Genomic DNA, 22,327 nt, shown 5'->3' with positions numbered 1-22,327 from the left:
TAGCATTTGTATTAGGAGTAAAGAGTTTAATTAAAGCATTTACTATGTTCCAAAGTGCATCATAACACTTCTTTGTTTTCAATATTTAAAACCATTAAACGTTCTGTTTATTTGCAGGTTTAAAATAGATTCTGAATCCCAGCTCTTCAATGTGTCTTCTGAACTCCACTGTACACTGAGGTAATATTTGTCTGCTAGCTTCACGGAGTCCATATTTTTGTGTCAGGCACCAAAGGACATGATTAATTGTGTCTCGTAGGGAGGCTGATGTTAGACACGAGAGAGTTAAGGGCACTCGGGTCTAATGCACTCTAACTACTGTCAAATCCAGGCTAACACACACTATCTAGAGGCAGCAAGAGCTGGACTCCAAATGTCAAGCACTGTTAAAGTAACTCTAGATTTAACCACGTCTAGTGCTGCGGCCATGCTCTGAATTCAAATCTGTTGGTTTTGATTAGCTATATATAAAGATATTGTTTTATTTCACTGAAATTATGCTAATCCATCTTTTATTTATATTCACAGATTTCACTAAAATAGGATAAAATACATTTCAATAAAATACATATGCGTACACATTTTAATTCCTCATTAAGAATTTATTCTGTGGTCTCTAAAAGTGAGAGATTGTTTAAGATGTTCAGCTAATGTAATATCAAAAAGACGGCCATTATCAAAACATGTCATGTGAAAGCAGACATAGCCAGAAGGATAAGTAGGAACTAGGGCATATAAATGCTTGGGTGGGCATTGTTCAGACAGCCTGTCAGGAGACCAGAATAGCATCATCTCCATGCACTCCGTTAGCAGCATTCTTGTTTTTCACATTTTGAAATTTATTATTATTTTATTTATGATTATTATGACTATTAATCAGTATTGGTACTGAATACTGATATTTGTTGTTATTAATAATTAGTGCCACTGCTGTCAAATCAATTAATCATGATATTATGTACATTATGTGTTTACATATATTATGTAAACACAAACTTTAATTTTGGATGCGATTAATCGTGATTAATCGTTTGACAGCCCTAATATATATATATATATAATTTGCTATTTTGGGCTTTTTTTAGTTTTTTTGCCCAAGAGTGTATTTTATACTTGAAATGTAAGAATATAACATCATTTGTGTTTGTTTTGCATCAAATAGACAAAATCTCGGAAGAATTACAAATAATCCTATAATCCACACACTTGAACTGAATACTGTTGAATGTCCTATGTGTATGCAATGTATCAATGTTTTTGACATAGTTTCATACTGTCATTTTTCCAGTGCTGACCCATCAAGGGCTCTGTGTGAAATGTGTTGACTCTGGGCAGCAGGGCAGTAAAGGCCAGCACATGGGGCAGCTGAATGGCTGATGCTGAATTGTGCTGTTTCAGCAGACTCTTATGCCTGTTCAACAGGAACACAAATGAGGGATGGGGTGTTGTTAAGGATGTGGTTTATGCTTATATCCATTGAAAAGTTCTGGATCCAGATTATCAAAATTAAAGCAGTAACATTTTGAATCGCAAAGCTGGTAAGTCATACCCCTGGTTTTACAGACAAAGCTTAAGCCTATAGTCCCAGACTAAAATGCATGTTTGAGATGTTTCAACTGTAAGCAACTTGCACTGACATATCTTAATATAATTGTTTTGCCTCAAGATGCACCCCGGTAATGTTTTTACACACAGCCACGTCCAAGTGATCTGAGGGCGCGGGCGCCGGAAGTGATCTCTCGCGCATGTACGTCACTCATACAATTGTTTTATTTATTTTTTTATTTTACGACGGTTTAAACATCCCGGATAAGCGCAAATTAGTACCATTTTAATTAGCCGTCTTACCTACAATCTCTGTTCTGTGTAAACAATGAGTGACGATCACTTGGACGTGGCTGTGTTTACAAGAGGTAAAAACAATATAAATACTGTTCATTTTCTCACACAAACCGCTCGTTTCGTGTCTTAGGCCATCAATGTGTACTTACATTTACGAGTCATTAAATCATGATTAATTAATTCTGTGCATGCTCTTTGAGGAAGTTACCATAGACCTGCATTATATGACTAACAGACAAGAACGGTTTTACCTAAAAATATCAAAATTGAAACTACTGCGCAAACAAAGACACCTACATCTTGGATGCCCTTGAGGTAAGCTAAAACATACCAAAAATTAATTTCAAAGTGAACTATCCCTTTAATGTTGTACCTGTTGATACATAGTTTAGTTGAATGCATTGTTTTTCACTTGTGTGCATCATCAATATGGTTTTTGCTGTAGATGTAATCTTTGGCCAGGAAAAGATTTCCTCATTATTTTTTTCCCCCAGAGATGCTCCAACGTTACGTAAAGCTTTTGAACAATCACGCTAATCTAATCATCTCCATGAGTGAGTTTGGACTTCAGTAGCTCTGCAATCTGCTACATAATGTGCCTTCAGAATCTGTGGATCTCATCTGGCAGAGCACGGCTCTGTCTCTCTGCTTTTATTCGCTCACGTGGTCTCGTGTGCTTTTGACATGCCCATTAAATGCTTAATTACCTTCCCTGGGAAAAGAGGTTTTCTTAATCATGACAGCCCCATTACGTTCATCTGGTTAGTGACAGTGTTTTTCAGCCATTTGAGAATTGAAAATAGAAGACAGACAAGACAACAAATGTACAGAGCTCATTGTTTTCCACTGTTTGTTTATCGCGGGCTGTCTCTGCTCAAACAGCTTTTATTACCAGCCATTATCTAGTAAGGTTACATGAGGTACGTCAACACTCGGCTACTCTTTGATGATCGTGCACTCTCGTGCAATATGGACTATTTGTGCAACTACTAAATTCTCATACGGCACTTCATTGTTTAGAATGAAAATAATGTAAGCTGCAGCAAATCTAACCCACTTTTTAGTCCCTTCCTTATCTTTTCATTGATTTAGAGCAGATTTCAGACATTAAAACACTGTTCGTTAGTGATTTCAAAGCATTTGCTTGATATTTAACCACAGTTCCTTCCGGTCACATTTAACTAACTTTGATCATTTCATGGATGGTGATGATGGAGTTGTTAGAAGATCAGGCTGAGCGATCAAAAGCTCAGGTCTCAGTCACAGACAGACAGCTATAGTGGTTCCTATCAGATTAGAGGAAGATGGCCACATTGGGTGGGCAGGTCAAAGACTATCTAAGGCTTTTATGGTCTATAAAAGCCACAGAAACTCAGCTTAATGAGTGTGCACAAAGGTCATGGGAATGCTCGTTGTTTATATGGACAAACTAAGGTTAAACGCATTAAACCTGTTTTTTTTTTGTCATTGTTTTTTGGATCTTTTGTCAGATACAAGCCAAAAGCATTAAGCCACACTTAAAATGTATGAATTTTATTGCATTCCATAACAATATTTCAAGTGGCAGCTTCAAACAAATGATGCTAGAACTAGCTTCAGCTTTTGCCGCCTTTTTTTCTGGTTCTAAAGACTCTTATGCTCAGAAAGGCTGCATTTATTTGATCAAAAATAAAGGAGAAACAGTAATATTGTGAAATATTATTACAATTTAAATAACTTTTCTATTTTGATATATTTTGAAATGTCATTAATTCCTGTGATGGTAAAGCTGAATTTTCAGCATCATAACTCCAGTCTTCAGTGTCACATGATCCTTCAGAAATCATACTAACATTCTGATTCGCTGCTCAAGAAACATTTCTTATTATTATCAATGTTGAAAACTGTTCCTTTTCACACAGATGTCCTACAGGTAACTACATATTTAGTTACCTATGAACATGATCCACTAACATCTGACAACCAGAAAATTTGGAATTTTGAAAATTGAACATTTGGTTTGTTATTAAACCCAGTTTTTGTGAAATGTTTTGCTTTAAAAGTGCGTGCTTGTGCTCTCCGTCTTTAAAATAAAGGCCACTTTGTATGATATTTTGTTATATACTGCAAAAAATGCATACATTATTAAGTGTGGCTTATACGTTACCAAATATATTCTCTGACCACTGTATTTCTCATGGCTGTTTGATGGTCATGCATTTTTTATGAATGTCACTCCTGTACACGTGCACACACACATATGTACAAAAATGCTTTTTTTTTCCCCCAGAGAGCCTCGCAGCAGAATTCCCAGCACAAGTTTACAGGCAAATTCCAAGTACAGGCTGAATGAAATTCCCATGTCATGTCCTGTTCTCTACTAGTCGTCCAACCATCCCCCTCCTTCTCCCTCTTTTCCAGACTCCCTCTCTCTCTCTCTCTCTCTCACTCAGTCTTCCAGACCTCCCTCTTTCCCTTTCTTTCATACTCACTGCTCTCCAGAGTTTCATTCTGACTGGTCTGTGTCTGTCAGTGGTGAATATTTCTGCCTCCTGCCTTCTCCGTGTCACATTCCAGCTTCTAGGGCACAGCGTCCTCCTGACATGGGTTATAAAGAGAAGCACAGCTCTAGTATGCATCTGCACTCGGCGCTATGACCACCTTTTGCCACCAGTGAATTTTTTGAATTGTTTTGAATAGGCAAACAGACTCTCCAGGAGAGTTTACCTTCCTTCTTTTTGCTCCCTTCTTTGAGACCTTTTGGACTTGTATGGATTCTCATTTATACAGAAAGCTCACTTATGCACAGTGGAATACTCAAATGAAACAGTCTTTTACGGCTTCAGCTCAGATGTGTGCATGGACAGAATACAATGGGTGAGTTTGAGTGGAACTGTATGATGATCATGTTGCAATTGTGGGTTTGGCAGTTACTGATTAAACAAAATTAAATGTCACACTTATTTAATGCTTATTAAATAGTTAATCATTATATTTAATAATAAAAATTAATACATATACTTATTTAATATATTTAAAAAAAAAAGTTTTACAATTTTATATATATATATATATATATATATATATATATATATATATATATATATATATAAAATAAAATATTTAAGATATTAAATATAAAATATTTTCTATTTTGATAAATTATACCGAAATGTTTTACAATTATAGTAAATAATTATATTTTTTATTATCAGATAATGTAATATTGGCTTATTTATAGGTGTTTCACTGCCCTTTTACTTTAATGTTTTTATTTAATGTTTTACAAGTGAAATGTCAACTAGGTATTGACTATAACTGTAACATATACGGTTTAGTTACATTAGTTGACATCCCCTGTCTATGGCCATATATACAGATATGATCTATATCATTTTTTCTGCTGAATAAATATACTCTGCTAAAGCTATAAATTATCAAGGTTTGCATAATGTGGTTCAGAGCTCACTATAAGGAAGATATAATAACACGACGCGCCATTGCAATTGAATTGACTATGCAACTAGTTTATCCACCCCTTCAACAAAAAAAAAAAAGAAAAGAAAAGGGGAACACCTTTGCTCTCTGTGTTAAATAAAAGCTGTTGAATGACTCTCAGGGGTTCTGGACTCTGTTTGAACAACAGCACGCTCGCAGGATTTCCTTTAACACTTCACATTAGATTGATGTCCTTTCTCTGCTCAGGAGGGCCAAACAGGGTCAACATCATCCCTCAAGCACAACCAGACACCCACTGAGCCCTGAAACAAAACCGAAATGGTGATTATGGCTGTTTGACACAATTAAAGCAAGTTTAAGATTAACAATAAGGTTCGGTTTGTTACCATTAGTTAATGCAGGTAATTCATGATTGTTCATAATATATTAACCAATGTTGATTTACACAACTTCAAATGTTAAGAATTTATGTAAAAATTAACATTAAGCTAGATTAAATGCTGTAAAGGTATTGCAATTTTATGTTAGCTAATGCAGCAACTAAACTTAACACACTAAACCCAACTGTAAGGTGTTGACGCTTTATGTTACTTAGTAGTGCACGCACAATTTCAGGCCCCAGATACCTCAATCAGGTTTCTTAGCATTATATTCGTATCTAATGGCATCACTAACAGGAGTTTCTCTGTGCTGGCCACCGGAGTCAGTGAGGAGGAAGTGTCCTTTAGTCATACCTCTTATTTTATACGTCCACCCTCAAATACACAAAGACCTCAATGTCTAGACCATAATTGAACTATTAGCTAATAGCTACCTAGCCAATTGTTAGAGTGTGATATCCTTGTGGCCATAGACCTCATGACTAGAAAGAAACAATACTTTCCCTCACCTTAAGAGTTTGTCTCACTTTTAGAGCCTGCTGTCGCCCTGCTCTGGTTCTCGAAGGTCTCTAATAGAAGGACCAGATGTTGGCAGGACTTCCTGCAAATCAAGTGGTCTCAGACAGCTGCTTTGTGTCAGCTCCTGTCCCGGTTCCCGCTCCTAGAGCAGTAACGGTGGGGCCAGTGGCCCTGAACACACACAGGGCGGCATTGTTCAGTGAGACAGGCTGAACACACAGGATTCAAACAGGTCTGAGTTGAAGTAAGTGTGGTGGCCAGAGACTTCAAACTGAATGGCCATGTTGTTTCAAACCTGTATGAGTTTTCTTTCTCCTGTGGACACACAACACAAAAGCAGATATTTAGAAGAATGTTCTCGTTGCTTTTTTCCATTCATTGGAAGCATACAATAACTTGCGGCTGTCAAGATCCATAAGGACAAAAAGCAGCATAAAATGACAAAAAAATATATCATTCTCACATACTTGAAAAGTAGTGTCACAATGAATAACATTTGATCATCAGCTTTTACATATTTCCTGAAATCTTTTAATGAGCCTGCTGTTGTTCATTATGTTCCCTATTTCACGTTTTTTTTTTGTTTTGTTTTCTCCAGTTGTTCTCCAAACTTAATTTACTATTTTCCCTGTTGGTTTGGCTGGTTGAAGTCACAATGCACCGTTATAATGTAATTCCACAAAGTGGAAAAAAGCCTTCTGTCCGTATGAATCAAGCTCAAAAATACACAGGACCCTGGCAGGGAGCATGTGGTATTTTATGAGCCCCTGTACCATTATACTCTGGGATTTGCCTGTTTTGTATGAGATATGTGTTTTGTGCAGCATTACGGCCAGCCTGTCACATGCTTTCATGATTCAGCATATATCAGCACTGCCAATGGGGTGCATTTAAGCAATTAAAAAGAGAACAAGTGGCTATGGTTTAAAAGAAAAATGAGGGAAACAAACTAAAAACAATGGGCCGTTGTGTTGTCTGTTTTAGGGTTACGTCATTTAAAAGCAAGCCTGCCATGTTTACCATTTTCAAATTTAAAGTCATACTCTATATGGTAATAAGGGGCCATTCACACAGAACACGTTTTGCATTGTGTAAACATACATTTTTTTTGAACCTCGCAGTTTTTTCAATTACACTGCCCTTCATCTTGCATTTTTAAACCTCAAAAATGGGTTTTGTGTTAAATAGCCATAGTCCCCAATTGTTTATATTTGTAATACTTATTTACTAAAATCTGTTATTTGGTTACCCTCAAGTCGTTTACCCAAAATAAGTTTTTGCATTCTACTCCACTGCTTTTCCATTGTTTTTCAATGTAAAACACACTAGATGGACCCAGTTGTGCATCTCATGTCATATTTAGAATGCAGAGTCATGTTAAAGGGATAGTTCACCCAAAAAATGAAAATTACCCCATGTTTTACTCATCTTCAAGCCATCCTAGGTGTATATGACTTTCATATTTTAGACGAACACAATCTGAGATATATCCAAAAATGTCCTGGCTCTTCCAAGCTTTGTAATGGCAGTGAATGGAGGAGATTTTGAAAGTGCATCAATCCAAGTAATCCACACTGCTCCGGGGGGTTAATAAATGCCGTCTGTCGGAAGTGTTAAATCTGAATATTTTTCTTACACAAAAGCATCGCTTCGCTTCAGAAGGCCTTTATTAACCCCCCAGAGCTGTGTGGAGTACTTTTATGGTGGATGGATGCCCTTTTTTTGGGGCTTCAAAATCTCATCCTCCATTCACTGCCATTATAAAGCTTGGAAGAGCCAGGAACCTTTTGAATATAACTCTGATTGTATTTGTCTGAAAGAAGAATACACATAGAATGGCTTGAGGGTGAATAAATCATGGGGTAATTTTCATTTTTGGGTGAACTATCCCTTTAAAAGAGGTTCCTTTAAAAAAACAATGGAGACCTTGCTTTTTTTTTTTATTCTACTGCCCTGCATCTCAAAAACGACACAAAGGGACTATAACTACACCACAAAACAACAACACTGGATGCATTACAGCAAACATTCCAAATCCATTTGTCATGTTTCCAGAATTGGCAAAAGCACAGGGAGTACCTCACAAATAGAACGGAGCATCCATTTACTGTTAGCTACTCAATGCAGGATAAAGTGATGCATCTAGTGTGGACATCAGACAGTTTTTGACACAATGCAACATGATGCTGTGCTTATACGCAAATATATTACAAGTCTTCTGACGCCATTTGATAGTTCTGTGTTCCATGAAAGAAGGAAATGTATACAGGTTTGGAACGACATAAGTGTGAGTAAATGAAAGAATTTGGATGAACTATCCCTTGAAACCTTCATATGCCTTTCATGAGCTTGTGTGGTGAACAAGTTCAGCATAATAAACCCAAAATACTTTTAACAGTTCTGTGGCAGCCATAAATTCTAATCCTGGTTAGAAGCTTGATCTTGCATAAATATGGTAATACTTAGCATCTGTCTACACAGACGGTCTCTTTCTTTCTCAAATAAACTCTTATACTGCAGATCAGTTAATGTGTTATGTTAATAGAGTTGACTCTTTGGCCTATAATTATGGAGTTGCTAACTGTTTAATTCTGAGCCAGGTGTGCGTGGCCTCTAGCAGATCAACTGAGCAAGCAACGTTTCAGCTGTTGCAGGCATGTAACCATTGCCATTACACAATGGCTTCCTTTTTTTTTTTTTGAGATTATTTTACACCCAGTGTAGCAAGTGACTTCGACCAGCTGTTTTGATTTGTTGAGTCTTAAAGTTTAATCAATATTTTTTGGAAGCAACTAAAATGTGAAGTGTATGATGCTTTGTAAGACAGAATTGAAAATGAAATAAATGATCAAGTGTTCTTCAAAATAGTCAAATGGGCCTCTCAGGTGATCAAAGACGATACTGTGTACGATACCATGCAAAAAGCCTGGCTGAATGTTTGTTTGTTTATCCTGTGGGGTCTGCTCTGAATGTGTGCGTGTGCTTCCATGTGTGTTAGTGTGATCTGTCAGTAAGAGCATAATCTGGCCTCCGGCTTGCTTACGTGGTCTGTGTTCTGAGAGACAGGACCTTTGTGAAGGACAGTGGAATGGCACGAATTTTACAAGGTATCCATTAATACTTCAGTGTGAGTATTAATATTTTTTTTAAGGCAAGCATCACTGTTTTTAAAAACGACTGTTTCTCAAATGGAGTACAATATGTAATATATAAGAGCCTCTGGATATACATTTCTGGAAGTTGTACATTCCAAGAATAATTACCCATGACCCCAAGTTTAAAAGAAATGTTCAATGGAGAATAGGATTCAAATGGGAATGCCATGCCAGCCAGTTACACTCTTAAAAAGAAAGGTTCCTTATTGGCATTGATGGTTCCATGAAGAGAGTTTAACATCCATGGAACATTTCCATTGCACAAAAGGTTCTTAACAGTGGAAAAAGGTTCTTAAGATTATTAAAATGCACACTAAGAAAAAAGAAAAAGAAAAAAAGGTTATTTTAGGAACCGGTAAAAGAAAGGTTCTTTGAAGAACGCAAAATGGTTGTTCTTGGTATCACTATGAAAACCCTCTTTTGGCATCTTTATTTTTAATGCACACAGAGTCGTACAAACACAGAACACCAACATTGACATCCCTTGGGGCTGGTTTGAACATAGCTCTCCACTAAAGCGCTCAAAAAAGTTGATTCTACTAAAACGTTCTTTAGTTGAAAGCTTCGTTCCGTTTCCAAGAAGCCAGACCTAAATAAACTCATCATGTTTTTCTTGCCGTTACAGCAAAAACCAGCAGCATGTTAAACATGGTTCTCGAAAGCATCTAATAGTCTCTTTTCTCTCGTGGTGGTTAAGGGTCAAAGAAACTGGTGCTAAATCAGTACAAAAGGGCAACATCCTTCAACGGCCCATTGTTTTTCATCCAAGTAAATCTCTCATCATGACAATAAATGGTTAAATGTGGCATTATAAAAACATTTCTGGAAAAAAAAAAGGCTATAGTGACGTTAAATAATAGTAGTCTCTCGTCTTGAGGCAGCTGAGGTATGGAAAAGCTTTAGTTTCCCCATCTGTGTGGGGTTAAGTACATTTAGGTCCTCCAGCTCCACTGTTCTGCTTCACTGAGCTAACTCTCACTGAGTTGGAGAGAGCCGAGACTGGCCCTGCATTCTGAAACCTAATATTAGAGAAGAAAAAAGCAGGGCAGAAAAAAAAGGGGAAGAAAAAAAAAACACAAGGGAGAGGAAGTGTAGCATTAAGGTTGGCAAATGAATCTGCCCAAAGTCATGTTTTGTGATTATAATGAGGGTGAAGCGGTGTGGTGCAGGCAAATGAGAGTCAAATAAATCATGGCTGTATTTAGGATCTCAGGCTCTAACATGAAATACTCAGTGATGCAAGATAATATCTGTTCGATCCTGTGAAATCGTAACTGGAGTTTAGTATTTGCAGTCTTTGGGTTTTTACTTTGGATATGTTAGTGTACTCCTGAAAGGTGAAAAAATGCTTTAGTAAACACATTTAAAATGTACTGTCTTTCTCTTCTAAAACGGACTAAAAATACTGATGACTCATCTTGCACTCACACGCATATCCACTTTTTTTCCTTCTAATTCATGCTTGAATGACCCATAAACCATAAAATATCACAGGAAATTAATTTATAAATGTACAATTTAAATGTAAAAAAAGAAATTTGCAAAAAAATATCAATGAAATTTTTTTTTAAATTTTAGTTAAAAATGATCACCAATATCTCCCACGTAATTATGTATGTATATATATATATATATATATCATTAAAAATGATTTGAAATTTTACAGTTCAATAATCTATTATCTCCCGTGCAATCTATCTATCTATCTATCTATCTATCTATCTATCTATCTATCTATCTATCTATCTATCTATCTATCTATCTATCTATCTATCTATCTATCTATCTATCTATCTATCTATCTATCTATCTATCTATCTATCTATGTATGTTAAAAGCTTCTCATTCTGTTCTTTGTTAATGACAGTGTTTCTGTAAATGTGCAGTTATGTCTATAAACCATGCAGGCTCATGTTGAATAAAGTCAAATGAATTATTAGAAGTCAAATGTGTATGTGGGATTATGTGATCAGACATAGACATCTTGAGCATTCATTATGCCTTCTCTCCTAATCTCCCTTTATGAGGTGTGAGGAGATTGAGTGGTTTGTGGTTACAACCAAGTCTGGATGGGATAAAAATCGCATGATACAAAAATAAACCAGTCATTAGTAGAGGGAATTCAGTTTGCTTTGCGTCTGATCAAACGCTCATCTAAATCTGTTTATATTTGAGGGGTTTGATTATATAGCAAAGACATGACTAGTTGAGGGATTCCATTGTTTTACACTCTCTCCATTTTATATTCTGTATTGTCATGGACCTTCCTTATCTTTCTCTGAATATTCTGTGATCAGAGTTTTTCCTTCTGATCAGAAACAGCTGCTGGAAAACTGTGTGTAGTTCTCTATTTTAAAACATTTCCTCTAAAAATAGAAATCTGAAACTCCCCAATGAATCTTTTTCTGTGATGTCTAGTATAATCTCTCTCTCTTATGAAAACAATGATGAAGTCTGAATAATTCCCCCTGCTCTTTCGTTTCTCTTCTGAATCTCATGAGTTCACGATAAACAGACCCCTGTGAAAAGACATATTTTCATAAGGCCACTTGCAGTATCAGACTCCCTGTGATATTTAGCGACTTAAATGGTTTTCTGCTTGTATCCCAATCCTCTGACGAAAAAGTTAATGTAATGCTGTTTTTTTGGGGTGAACTGTCCCTATAATCTTAACAATTTTTTTTTTTTACCATTCCACCTGTTTGTTTGTTCTTGAGGAACTTAAGGCACAGAAAAATGCCCAACCAGCTAAAAGTGACCTTCTTGGTCAACAATGCAGGCTTGTGGGAGGTCTAGTTGACATTGACTCATTTTGGCCCTGGCTGTGAATGCTAATGACAGCAGATGTCCACCCATTATTGTCTCAACTTAAATATCATGTTATAGTTGAGAAACAGGTGCTTGAATTCCTGTTAAAATTATTAGATCCTGGAAACATTTATAGAAGTTTGTTGTTTGTGACTATGCGCTTGAAACGGGAGAACAGCCATGCTGCTTGACTTATTCAATGAGGAACAACATCCTTTTAGAGTTACTCGTTTGCTGTACTTCTATTTGTGAAGTCAAATGAAAGGGTATTGGCTTGTGCCAGCTTTGAAGCTCAGGTTTGGGCTTAGTTTGGCTCGGCGTCTGATTAAAGCCAGGCTCCGTTGGTCCGGGCCTTCAAATACTACAGGCTTCTGGCTTCAATAAAGTCCTGCCAAAAATGAGCTGCCGCTTTCCTCTCTTGATTGCGGTGCATAACGGTGGTTCCATTTGGAGGATAACGCTGAAAACGCTCTCAAAATATTTGTAATAGACAATTCCAGGGAACATAGTAAGCACAATTCATTCAAAAATGTTATGGGCCTTTTGACAAATCGGTTTTCTCGTGAATGTACAACAACACATTTGACATTCTGTATTTTGCCTTTATAGGCTGACGTATTTCATTGTTATTATAGCATGATAGAATTACATCTCTCATTATTTTGTTTAATATTTTCATAAAATGATATGCTGTGCTTAACTTAAACTTAAAATTTGAATTTTTAAGGACGTCATATACAGACTGATCTCATGAAATGGCGTATGTATGACACGCCAATTCGTATTTCCATTTTTGGCGTGCTATCAACACGCATAATCGCTTTTCAGCGTGTTTATCAACGCCTTTGACTTAACGTTATATTACTGTATTATGTATATATAGATATATGACCTACCCCAACCCCGTCCCTAAACCTACCCGTCACTGGGGTTAATGCCATTTATGAGTGTTCTCCTACCATCCTAGGAAAAGAAATATCGCTCCACAGATGTAGATATAGATTTTGCTTCGTTTCGCTCGGACATTTAACGGCGTACACATACACGCGGAATCACTCAGACATTTAATGGCGTAGACATACACGCAAAAGATTTCGGCGTGGACATACACGCGGATAGCTCAAAATGCGTATAGATAACACGCCACTTGACTTGAAAGTGGCGTGTATGTTTACGCAAAGTCATGATGTCATGTTGTCATATAAATGTTTTTGTTTTCTTTGAATCTGAACATATTTAAACCAAACCTGTCTGTCACAGGATAGGCTAGGATAACCGATTTAACTTATTACTTATTTAAAGGATTAGTTCACCCAAAAAATGGAAATTCTGTCATTAATTACTCACCTGAGCCACTTCTGTACTCTCCACTGACAGCTACGCAACTACCACTTTGATGAGACAAGAGATCGAAAAATTAATCCTAAACCACTCAATTCATATGGATTAGTTTTACGATCTCTTTAGGGTCTTTTTGAAGCTTCAAAGTGGTAGTTGCGTAACGGTCTATATGGAGGGACAGAAAACACTACACTTTTGACAATGTGTAGTTTGTGTATTTTGCCTTAATGAATGATGGGATAAAATTGCTTTTCTGTGATCTCTCATAATTTTGTCTAATATTTCCCCCCCATATTTTTTAATGAAATCATCCTTTTTAAGCTTTAAGATGAAATTACTGGCCTCTTTTAACCTTGTATTGATATTGGAAGAAGCTAAGCAATTTAGATCTATTTTAATATGATGACCAGTTACGACCCATGAGATTTCTGTGGGAAAGAAGGACTTGTCCTGCATGGGAAAAGTCAAGTGAAGTTTTCCAAAAACATGAAATGTTATATACCACAAGAACAACAATTTACTGTTTTCCAAAAAATAGTCTGAAGTACAGATATGAAAACATTAAACAGAATAATTTTGCAATCTGTTACATGCAAAATTAGAAAGGTATGATCACTGACTAGTCATTTACCACCTACTGTATGTCATATATATTGCTCTCACACCAAATCCTGATATTCGCATTGTGACCAAGGTTCATTCTTAAAAAAATCACGTCATAATTCAGTAAGCAGAATTTTATGTTTTACTCATTGTGGCTTTCAAATTGTAAGATAATTGGCCTGTCCCAAGCGAACTTTGTACAACTTCAACACACAATATTATTATTTTTTTGTCTAGTTAGGGAGGGTTTTGGTCCTGACTAATCACTGTGGTTAAACGGAGGAGTGTGTGTACAGGAAAAGGACTCATAGTGATACTGTGTGATGTATGAACTCTAAGTTTGGGAAAATAACGTTTTTCCACTGAAGGTCTTATCATAGCACTGAGGGGGCTGCTCTGTTATATAGATCACTGTGACTCATACAGTAGCCCGACATTTTTTTCTTTTGCTTTGTCCATCAGTTTTGAAGAGCCAAAGGGAGGATGCTGAAGTTTCTTTCTCATTGTGTCTTGCTTTCTTTTGTTCTCTGTTCTTTGCAGTGTGACCTTAAAGTTCGCATAGATGGACCACTATGTATCGACACACTCCAGGTAAGACTCTGCGATATTAAAATTCTCATGCTATCCTGTGTTAAACAGGTAAAAAGAACCACAAACATGTCGCTGCAAAACAATAACATCAGCAGATCAAGTAAGACTTGAGCATCTCAGTATTAATAACAGTAATTCATTTGTGTTGCTGTAATTTTTGCAAAAGTACAACCATCACAGACAGTAGCACTTTGCAAAAGGTTATGTGATTGTCTTGCATGGAGGCTTCACATAGCATTTGAGTAGTTACACCTGAAAATACTGTTTAAACATCCAAAATATGGTGCAGAGCCATGGGAGATATTCATAATTATAAGATAGTAATGAGGGTGAATGAAGAGCCTCATCAGACTGAAAGACTCAACAGTTACATGTTACATAATGAACAGTTGCTTAGGAGTGCTGGGTATTTTAAACAGGTATTTCCATGTAAATGGTACCATTTAGGGCTTTAAAAACATGCAGTTAAAAATTAGATTCCCAAGAAGTTAAACTGACTTTTATACAAGCTGTTTTATTGTGCATTTATTTTATTTTACTTTGACAATATTACTGAATTCTGAATTTTCTGTCTAAAAACAGATTTTTTTGTTTTTGTAATTTTCTAGCAATACATTTTTAACAAAATTTAGAAAATTTAATTATGTACACTACACCATTTAAAAGTTTAGAATCAAGATTTTTGTTTTGAAATAAATTAATACTTTTATTTCGAAAGGTGCATTCAATTGATTAAAAGTGACAGTGAAGACATTTATGATGTTAGAGATTTAAATTTGAAATAAATGCTGTTCTTCTGCACTTTCTATATATTAAAGTATGTTAATTGTTTCATACATTGTTTTTATATTGTATGAATACAATACAATATGTAATGTGACACTGAAGACTGGAATAATGATGCTGAAAATTCAGTTTTGCCATCACAGGAATTATAAAATTTTAAGATAAATTAAAATAGAAAACAGTTTTAAAATGTGATAAAATTTTATCATAATTCTGTTTTTACTGTATTTTTGATCAAATAAATAAAGCCTTGGTGAATAGAGAGACTACTTACTGATCCTAAACTTTTGAATATCACCATATAAGGTAATAAGTAAAAATGATGACACTGTTGTCATGTAAATGCCTGTTCACACCAAGAACAATTATAAAGATAACTATAAAGATAACTATATTAGTGTCCGCAACCAATGCACAATATTGTTCTGTTTATTCTAAGCGTGCGCTGCAGTTACGGTCTGCCGCTTTAAATGCTCGAGCTCTATAAAGCAGGATGGATTCTGATTGGCTGTCAATGTTTCTATCGTTCATCAGCTGGAAAACATTGTTGCTCTGAAAGTGATTCCAATAGTATCGTTTCCCTGTGCCGTTATCGTTAGTTGTGGTGTGGACTCTGCTATTCTTTTATATTTAGAACGATTTTTTTAGAACAATATCTTTATGGTTATAGTTATCGTCCTTGGTGTGAAAGGCCTTGGTTCAATATGGATGCAGTCAAGAAGTTCAAGAACTCTGAGGTGGGAGAGGGCAAAATCACAATTTTAAGGATAAAAACATTTGAAAACTAATATTTAAAAAAATCTGTAATTTCTCACTCACACAAAAAAAGAGAAAACAAGTTTAATGATAGTTATATATAGCCTATATATATATATATAATAACACGCACCTATATCTGTGTAAAGTGTCAACAGTCTAATTCCTTATTTACGCTGAAAGAGCAGCCTGTCTTCCTCTAAGTGAGACAGACCAAGACTCTACATTCCTTTACACCCACGTGAATGACTGGCTCTGAGTGCCGTCTACCTTCAGCCCAGCCCCAGACTATACTGAAAAACATTTACTAACCCAAGCTTTCTGTCCAACCATCCTGCCACACTGATTCTGTGTTGTTTGTGTTCAACCACCTTTGTTTCATTACATTTTATTTCTTCTTTTTGGGATGAAAGACAAAAACCAGCCAATATGTCCTGGCAATAATTTACGGGTAATTTTTCCCCGATGCCTAGAAATGGTTTTACGAGAGAGAATGAGAGAATGTCAGGGGTAGGATGGCATACTATAAATAATTCTTTCTTTGTGAAAGGTTATAATTTCTATTATGATTGTCTCAAATGCAGTCATCAATCACCTTGTCAGTGAATAATAATGCATTAGATCAGAATGTCTTTTTTGTCTGATCTTGTGTGACAGTTTGATGAGGAGAAATTACATTTTGGTTGTTACAATGTCTGTGGTTGCACAGTAATATAGCACGATTCTGGTGTTCGGAAAATTTCCAGCCTGTCTGTAAAAATAGTTTATGGTACAGCCTAAATGTAGGGAGAAATCCCAATATAATTACACTCTTTAAAACAACATTATTATAAGCTATGGTTCAGTGCTTCCCTTTATAGGGATTTAAAAAAATGAAGGTGGGTTCAGACTGGTTTTAACTTGCGGTATATCTCCCTCTTTTTTTCTCTCTTTCAGTACCACACAATAACTGATCCATAGTCTGTTCGTGTATGAAATGGTTACAGCTTTCCTCAATGAAAGGCAAGCCACTACCGAGGAGATGGCTTTAGTGAGCAATGCACTGGCTGCTTACTCCTTCATAGCAGGTAAAAACAAGTTTGGTACACTACTACTACCCTCACATCCCCACTATACCCTGCGCAAAAACTGGCCGATTCATTTTTATTCTATTTTCAATTACAATTTTGGTTTCAAACGATTATGAACACAAGATAATCATGTGCATAATTGCAATTCTGCAATTTTTGCAATGGACCCCCTTCTTTTGTCTTGTTATAAATAGACCCTTTTCCTTTACAGAGGCACGTTTTTCGCCCCTCCCTAAATGTTTTTTTTTTTATACTTTATATGCCAAAAATATTTTTATATTGAATACATGTTTACTACTTTTCAATGAAAACTGCTAATAATTCATTCTATATATAGAAATGAATTATACAAAATAAGCTCAAGGACTAAGGAAGTGCAATATAACAATTTATAGGTCTCAAGTATTTAAATCTAATTTCTTTTCATTTATTATTTATATTGTATGTATTATATTGTTTATTTTCAAATATATTTAAAGTTCAACTGTTAAAAAATATGAGTTTAATTACTGCATGATGTTTCCAAAGTCAGTGAGTAATGGTGTTAAATAATCTAAAACCGCTGTATTATGCAGCCAGGAAACACTACACGCCTATAGACTGAACATGTAATAGAGTGGTGCAGGTATGACGTCACTATAGGCCAACCGGAAGTTAGCATCACACTTTAAGAAAACCCAATAGGATTTTCCCATAGGCTTTTGGATTCTTGCTAAAAACAAGGTCTGTGATCAACAAAAGTTTATGATACTTGCACGTTTTGTCCATCAAGATAATTATCACAGATGAACACAACTTTTATGAATTCTGAAGCCTAACAAAGTAGGCTATAAACGAACCACGCCACAGTCCCACGACTTCAATGTCCCCTACACTAAGCTTCCGACAACTCTTTCAGTTTTATCTAAAAACATTTTCCCAGAAAGTTTGAGTTGGAATAGTTTATAAGAGCATAAGCATAATGAGGCTGTAAAAGAAGACTGTGTTTACCTGTTCGGTGTGAGGACGTTTAAGATGCCGACTGCCTCTGTTCCCATTTAGCCACTTGTTAGCAACCGCCTTTTTCAAGACACGTAACAGCTTAAAAAAATCATAAGTGGGGTAATATTGATGTATTTTATGTGGTAGAATAAAACGTGAAAAGTGTCTTGAGCTTGTGTTAACCGCAGACTTATTTTAGACATTTAACCAAAACCCTATTCAAAAAACCCATTGACTTCGGGACGATGGAACCATAGATATCATATAATAAAGGCTAGATGTCTTACGGCGGAGTCACTTCCGGCATCACCGTTCGGCCATCTTGTCACAGGCAGGCTCTGATGTAAGGTGAGTGATCAGCATGAACACAAATCCTCTTATCTCGCTGAAATCTTGACGGATTTACAAACGGTTTGGTTTCTTACAAACTTTATTAACATGGCTATAATTCTGAATGCTTGAACATATATGTTATAATTATTCATATGTATGCAGTGTCATAACTACATCTCTGACGTTTATAACAAACCAAACCATTTGAAAATCGGTAGAAAATTGAGCAAGTTATGGTTATTTAAAAGTACATGCACCATTAAAACACAATGTTACGAGTGAGCGAGCTGCCTGTGACAAGATGGCCGCCACGTGCGGATGTCGACCTCCATTGGCCAGCAGCGCGGACGCAAGGGGGTAATCCATCGACCGGAAGTTGAAGCCGGCCGGGTGCCGCCATGTTGTAGCAGAACTTCACTTGCGTTAGCATTTCCATTGACTCCCATTCATTTTGGCGTCACTTTGACAGCAAATAACTTTACATCTGAGGCGTTTAAAGACTCCATTTGTCCATTATTTATTTCTAAAGAAACACGACAATGTATAAAGGGCTCCATTACCTTCTATGTTACAGTATGGCCCCGTAGAAACAGATTTAGTAAAAATAGGCTAACGATTGCGTCATAACCACTCGACTCTCTGTCGCGCTGTACAGAAATTACCGTACAGACAGGAGGAGAAGCTCGCAGGCAATCGGGGGGACGTCCCGTCAAGGGAGAAGCCCATAGATAATGAGTCCATAAAAGCAACGGAATACTTACTCCTGCTCACTCACGCCAAAGAACTCTTTGCTCAAGTTCCCCGTCTCTGCAAGAATAACGTTGGCAATTTTCACGCACAGCTACTAGAAGATTAACGTCTGTCAGACAGGTTGCTCACGTCATCAAGCTTAGTTTGAGTCGGTCTGAGTCTGCGCGTCAGGAACGGAAGTGCTCAAAAATCGCTAAAAATGGGCTTCAACTGTCTCAACTGAGTTCCAATGAGATGGCTCTGTCCACTTCTTATACTGTCTATGCGCGGACGAGACATCTAGCCTTTATTATATGATATCTGGATGGAACCGCTGAAATGTTAACTCGCTTCCGCGTTTTGGCCTATAGAGTGATGTCATACCTGCACCACTCTATACGCATGCAAACACGTTTTCAAAAGTTTGTGTTCTCAGGCCCCCAAAACACTGTTGTCGTGTAAATGAACGGCCAAAAATGCATACAAAATTCTGTTTATTAGTTGAAATGCTTTCCAATGCATATGGGGGTGTAAAACAGATAAAACACACTGACATTTTTTACTTCGTGCTTTCAAAAATATAGAAACATTATTTTATTTAGAAATGAAAAATATCACCAGAAGCATAAACTGCATTTTATATATTTTTTACTTTAATTTATCCGGACACAATCCGTAACGAATGAAAACTTTTCTAACCTTCTGAACTTTTTTGCAGATCACCCGGAACGGGCGGCACTGTATTTTGTGTGTGGAGTGTGTTTGGGACTGGTTCTCACTCTCATCGCGTTAGTGGTGCAGATCTCCTGTCGAACCGACTGCAAAAGGCAGCAAGCGCCCAGGAAAACAGGAAAGACTGCGGAGAGCACCAGTGACACGAGCGACAGCGATTCAGACTGGGACAATACCTCCGACCTGTCAGCACGCCGCCACCGGCGCTTTGAACGGACGCTCGGTAACGTGTTTACCTCCGCCGAGGAGCTGGAGCGCGCGCAGAGATTGGAAGAACGCGAGCGGATTATACGGGAGATCTGGATGAACGGACAGCCGGACATGCCGGGCACACGCAGCCTGAACCGCTACTATTGAAGTCGTTGTAGGTTTGAGGAAATATTGAACTCTACAATAGCTATTACACTTTTTTGGGGATACAGTAAGGGACTGAGTGGCGTGGATGAATTTATGGTTTGAAGTATTCAAATAATTATCTTGTGATATTATTTTAAAACTCTTCAAATAACAAACATGCATTATAATTATTTAAACACAATAACAATACATCCAAGCAGCATACATTGAGAGAAATATGTCTTTTTTTAAATGCCACAAACTTGGAGCAACTTCAACAAATCTACATTTTGACCAGCTCCAAGAAAAATTTAACAGATATTAATTTCATAATGAGGGAAATTACTGAGTGCACATTTGAATGAAAACTTGTTTTAATGAAGAATTCACCATGAAATATAAAACAGGTGGAGGAAAAATAATATGCTTGAGCTTTGACTATGCTTGCCTTGAAATACTGTATTTTTAATTGGAATGAATTGCGTCTGAAATTAGTTTTAGTCACATAACAATTGGACAATTCAGACACCTAATTTTATTAAGATCTTAACCTTTAGTTGGCTGTAATATTATTTTTTTATTTAAGCAAAATGACTTTCTGTTACAAACACTTTTATTATACAAAAGCTTTGTCTTGGAGCTCAGGGTTTTCATGACCTCTGTGAAGGATTTCTTCTCATTTGTGAGATATTTTGTCAACTGACAAAACATAATGATTGTCTGTGCCTTCATTTTCGAAAAATTCGCTGTAAAAATAAAAAGATATTAAGGTGGAGGACTTACAGACATCTAACATAATCTCTTAATTTTCACAGTGTAGGCCTTTTTCAAGCAAGTATTAATTATGCATGGAAGACAATCACCTCTATTTGTACTATATTTTTCACAGGAATCAGGAGGATAGTATGAATTTTCAACATGGTGCTATAGTTCAAATCCATCCATGCATGAGCACAGTTGAGCAATCCAACTATGGTCCAGAAATGTCAGATATGTCCTCAAATATGTCCCTGTCCTTATTTCACCCTTTGGTGTTCAACACATGCAGCATTTTAATAACGTAACAAAGAGGCTCGTCTAATTCCACACCGATTTAGTACGTTTAAAAAATATTTTCATTTCATATATTTTCTATTAGAAAATGATTTTGTGAGGAATTTACATCTGGTTGTCTTTTTTATTTTTTTTTACATGGTTGTTTTAAATGTGTTTGAGGGGGAGTAATGTGCCAAAAGTTTGTCTGTGGATCAAGTCAATACATCTTTCCATAAAATAAAAACCGAAGCTTTTAAAGCGATTTGTTCATGCCAATACTTCTGTAACTACATTCTGAATGTCTCTTTGCACAAATGTTTACTGAATGTATTAGTGCCCTCTGTTGTCTGATGAGAGCAGGTGTTATGACATAATTCAATATACATTTGAAAGATTTTTATTCCAATATTAGGCCATGTAAATGAGGAGATGGACAAAAAGAACGAAGAAAGAGTAGGTACCTAAATAACCTTTTATAACTGTTTAGATGACTGAACAAAGAAACAATATTGAAATCTATGAAGTAGCATTTAATGGTACAAGACCATAATTTATATTAGCCTGGTACAAATGAAAACAAGATAGGAAGTTCTGAAAAGCAAAAGGCAAATTTGTAGTCATTTTAAAAGGTAGGCCTATACATTACGTAACTTTTGGTCCTCTAGCGGTTAAAATAACTTCAGACATTTTGAGGAAGAACATTGTTTTTGGCCTATGGTTCTAGCTCTGTGACTGTGCGGATGAATATGGTTATCTGCTCATAAAACATTCACTAGCACTACTTGGATTAAAGGAACACGCCGACTTTTTGGGACTTTAGCTTATTCACCGTATCCCCCAGAGTTAGATAAGTCCATACATACCTTTTTCATCTCCGTGCGTGCTGCAACTC

The 22,327-nt window shown here is 36.4% G+C and overlaps 1 protein-coding gene across 3 annotated transcripts; it reads left to right on the top strand.

The window, feature by feature from the left end:
* The first annotated feature begins 2,138 nt into the window (after positions 1 to 2,138).
* On the top strand, positions 2,139 to 20,427 carry eva1a (eva-1 homolog A (C. elegans)). Of its 3 annotated transcripts, none has more exons than XM_056266407.1 (4): positions 2,139 to 2,157; positions 14,627 to 14,677; positions 17,156 to 17,286; positions 20,051 to 20,427. In XM_056266407.1, exons 3-4 carry the CDS (start codon positions 17,196 to 17,198, stop codon positions 20,419 to 20,421), a joined length of 462 nt encoding a protein of 153 aa, XP_056122382.1. In that variant the 5' UTR covers positions 2,139 to 2,157; positions 14,627 to 14,677; positions 17,156 to 17,195; the 3' UTR covers positions 20,422 to 20,427. The 3 variants fall into 3 exon arrangements, with proteins under 3 accessions (XP_056122382.1, XP_056122381.1, XP_056122380.1); XM_056266406.1 differs by lacking the exon at positions 2,139 to 2,157 and adding an exon at positions 4,201 to 4,698; XM_056266405.1 differs by lacking the exon at positions 2,139 to 2,157 and having other exon boundaries at positions 14,162 to 14,677.
* Positions 20,428 to 22,327: the final 1,900 nt, after the last annotated feature.

This window comes from Rhinichthys klamathensis, unplaced genomic scaffold (assembly GCF_029890125.1).
Source record: "Rhinichthys klamathensis goyatoka isolate OS25496 unplaced genomic scaffold, OSU_Roscu_1.1 h1tg000247l_1, whole genome shotgun sequence".
Classification (NCBI taxonomy): Eukaryota; Metazoa; Chordata; class Actinopteri; order Cypriniformes; family Leuciscidae; genus Rhinichthys; species Rhinichthys klamathensis.
The sequence above is the reverse complement of the archived record's forward strand: the minus strand, read 5'-3'. Positions and strand labels throughout refer to the sequence as shown.

What these genes read in the sequence shown, in the direction of transcription:
- eva1a (XM_056266407.1), top strand. Translation starts at nt 17,196, where the DNA reads ATGGTTACAGCTTTCCTCAATGAAAGGCAAGCCACTACCGAGGAGATG. An exon ending in TGCTTACTCCTTCATAGCAG is followed by an intron (nt 17,287 to 20,050) that starts GTAAAAACAAGT and finishes ACTTTTTTGCAG; the next exon opens with ATCACCCGGAACGGGCGGCA.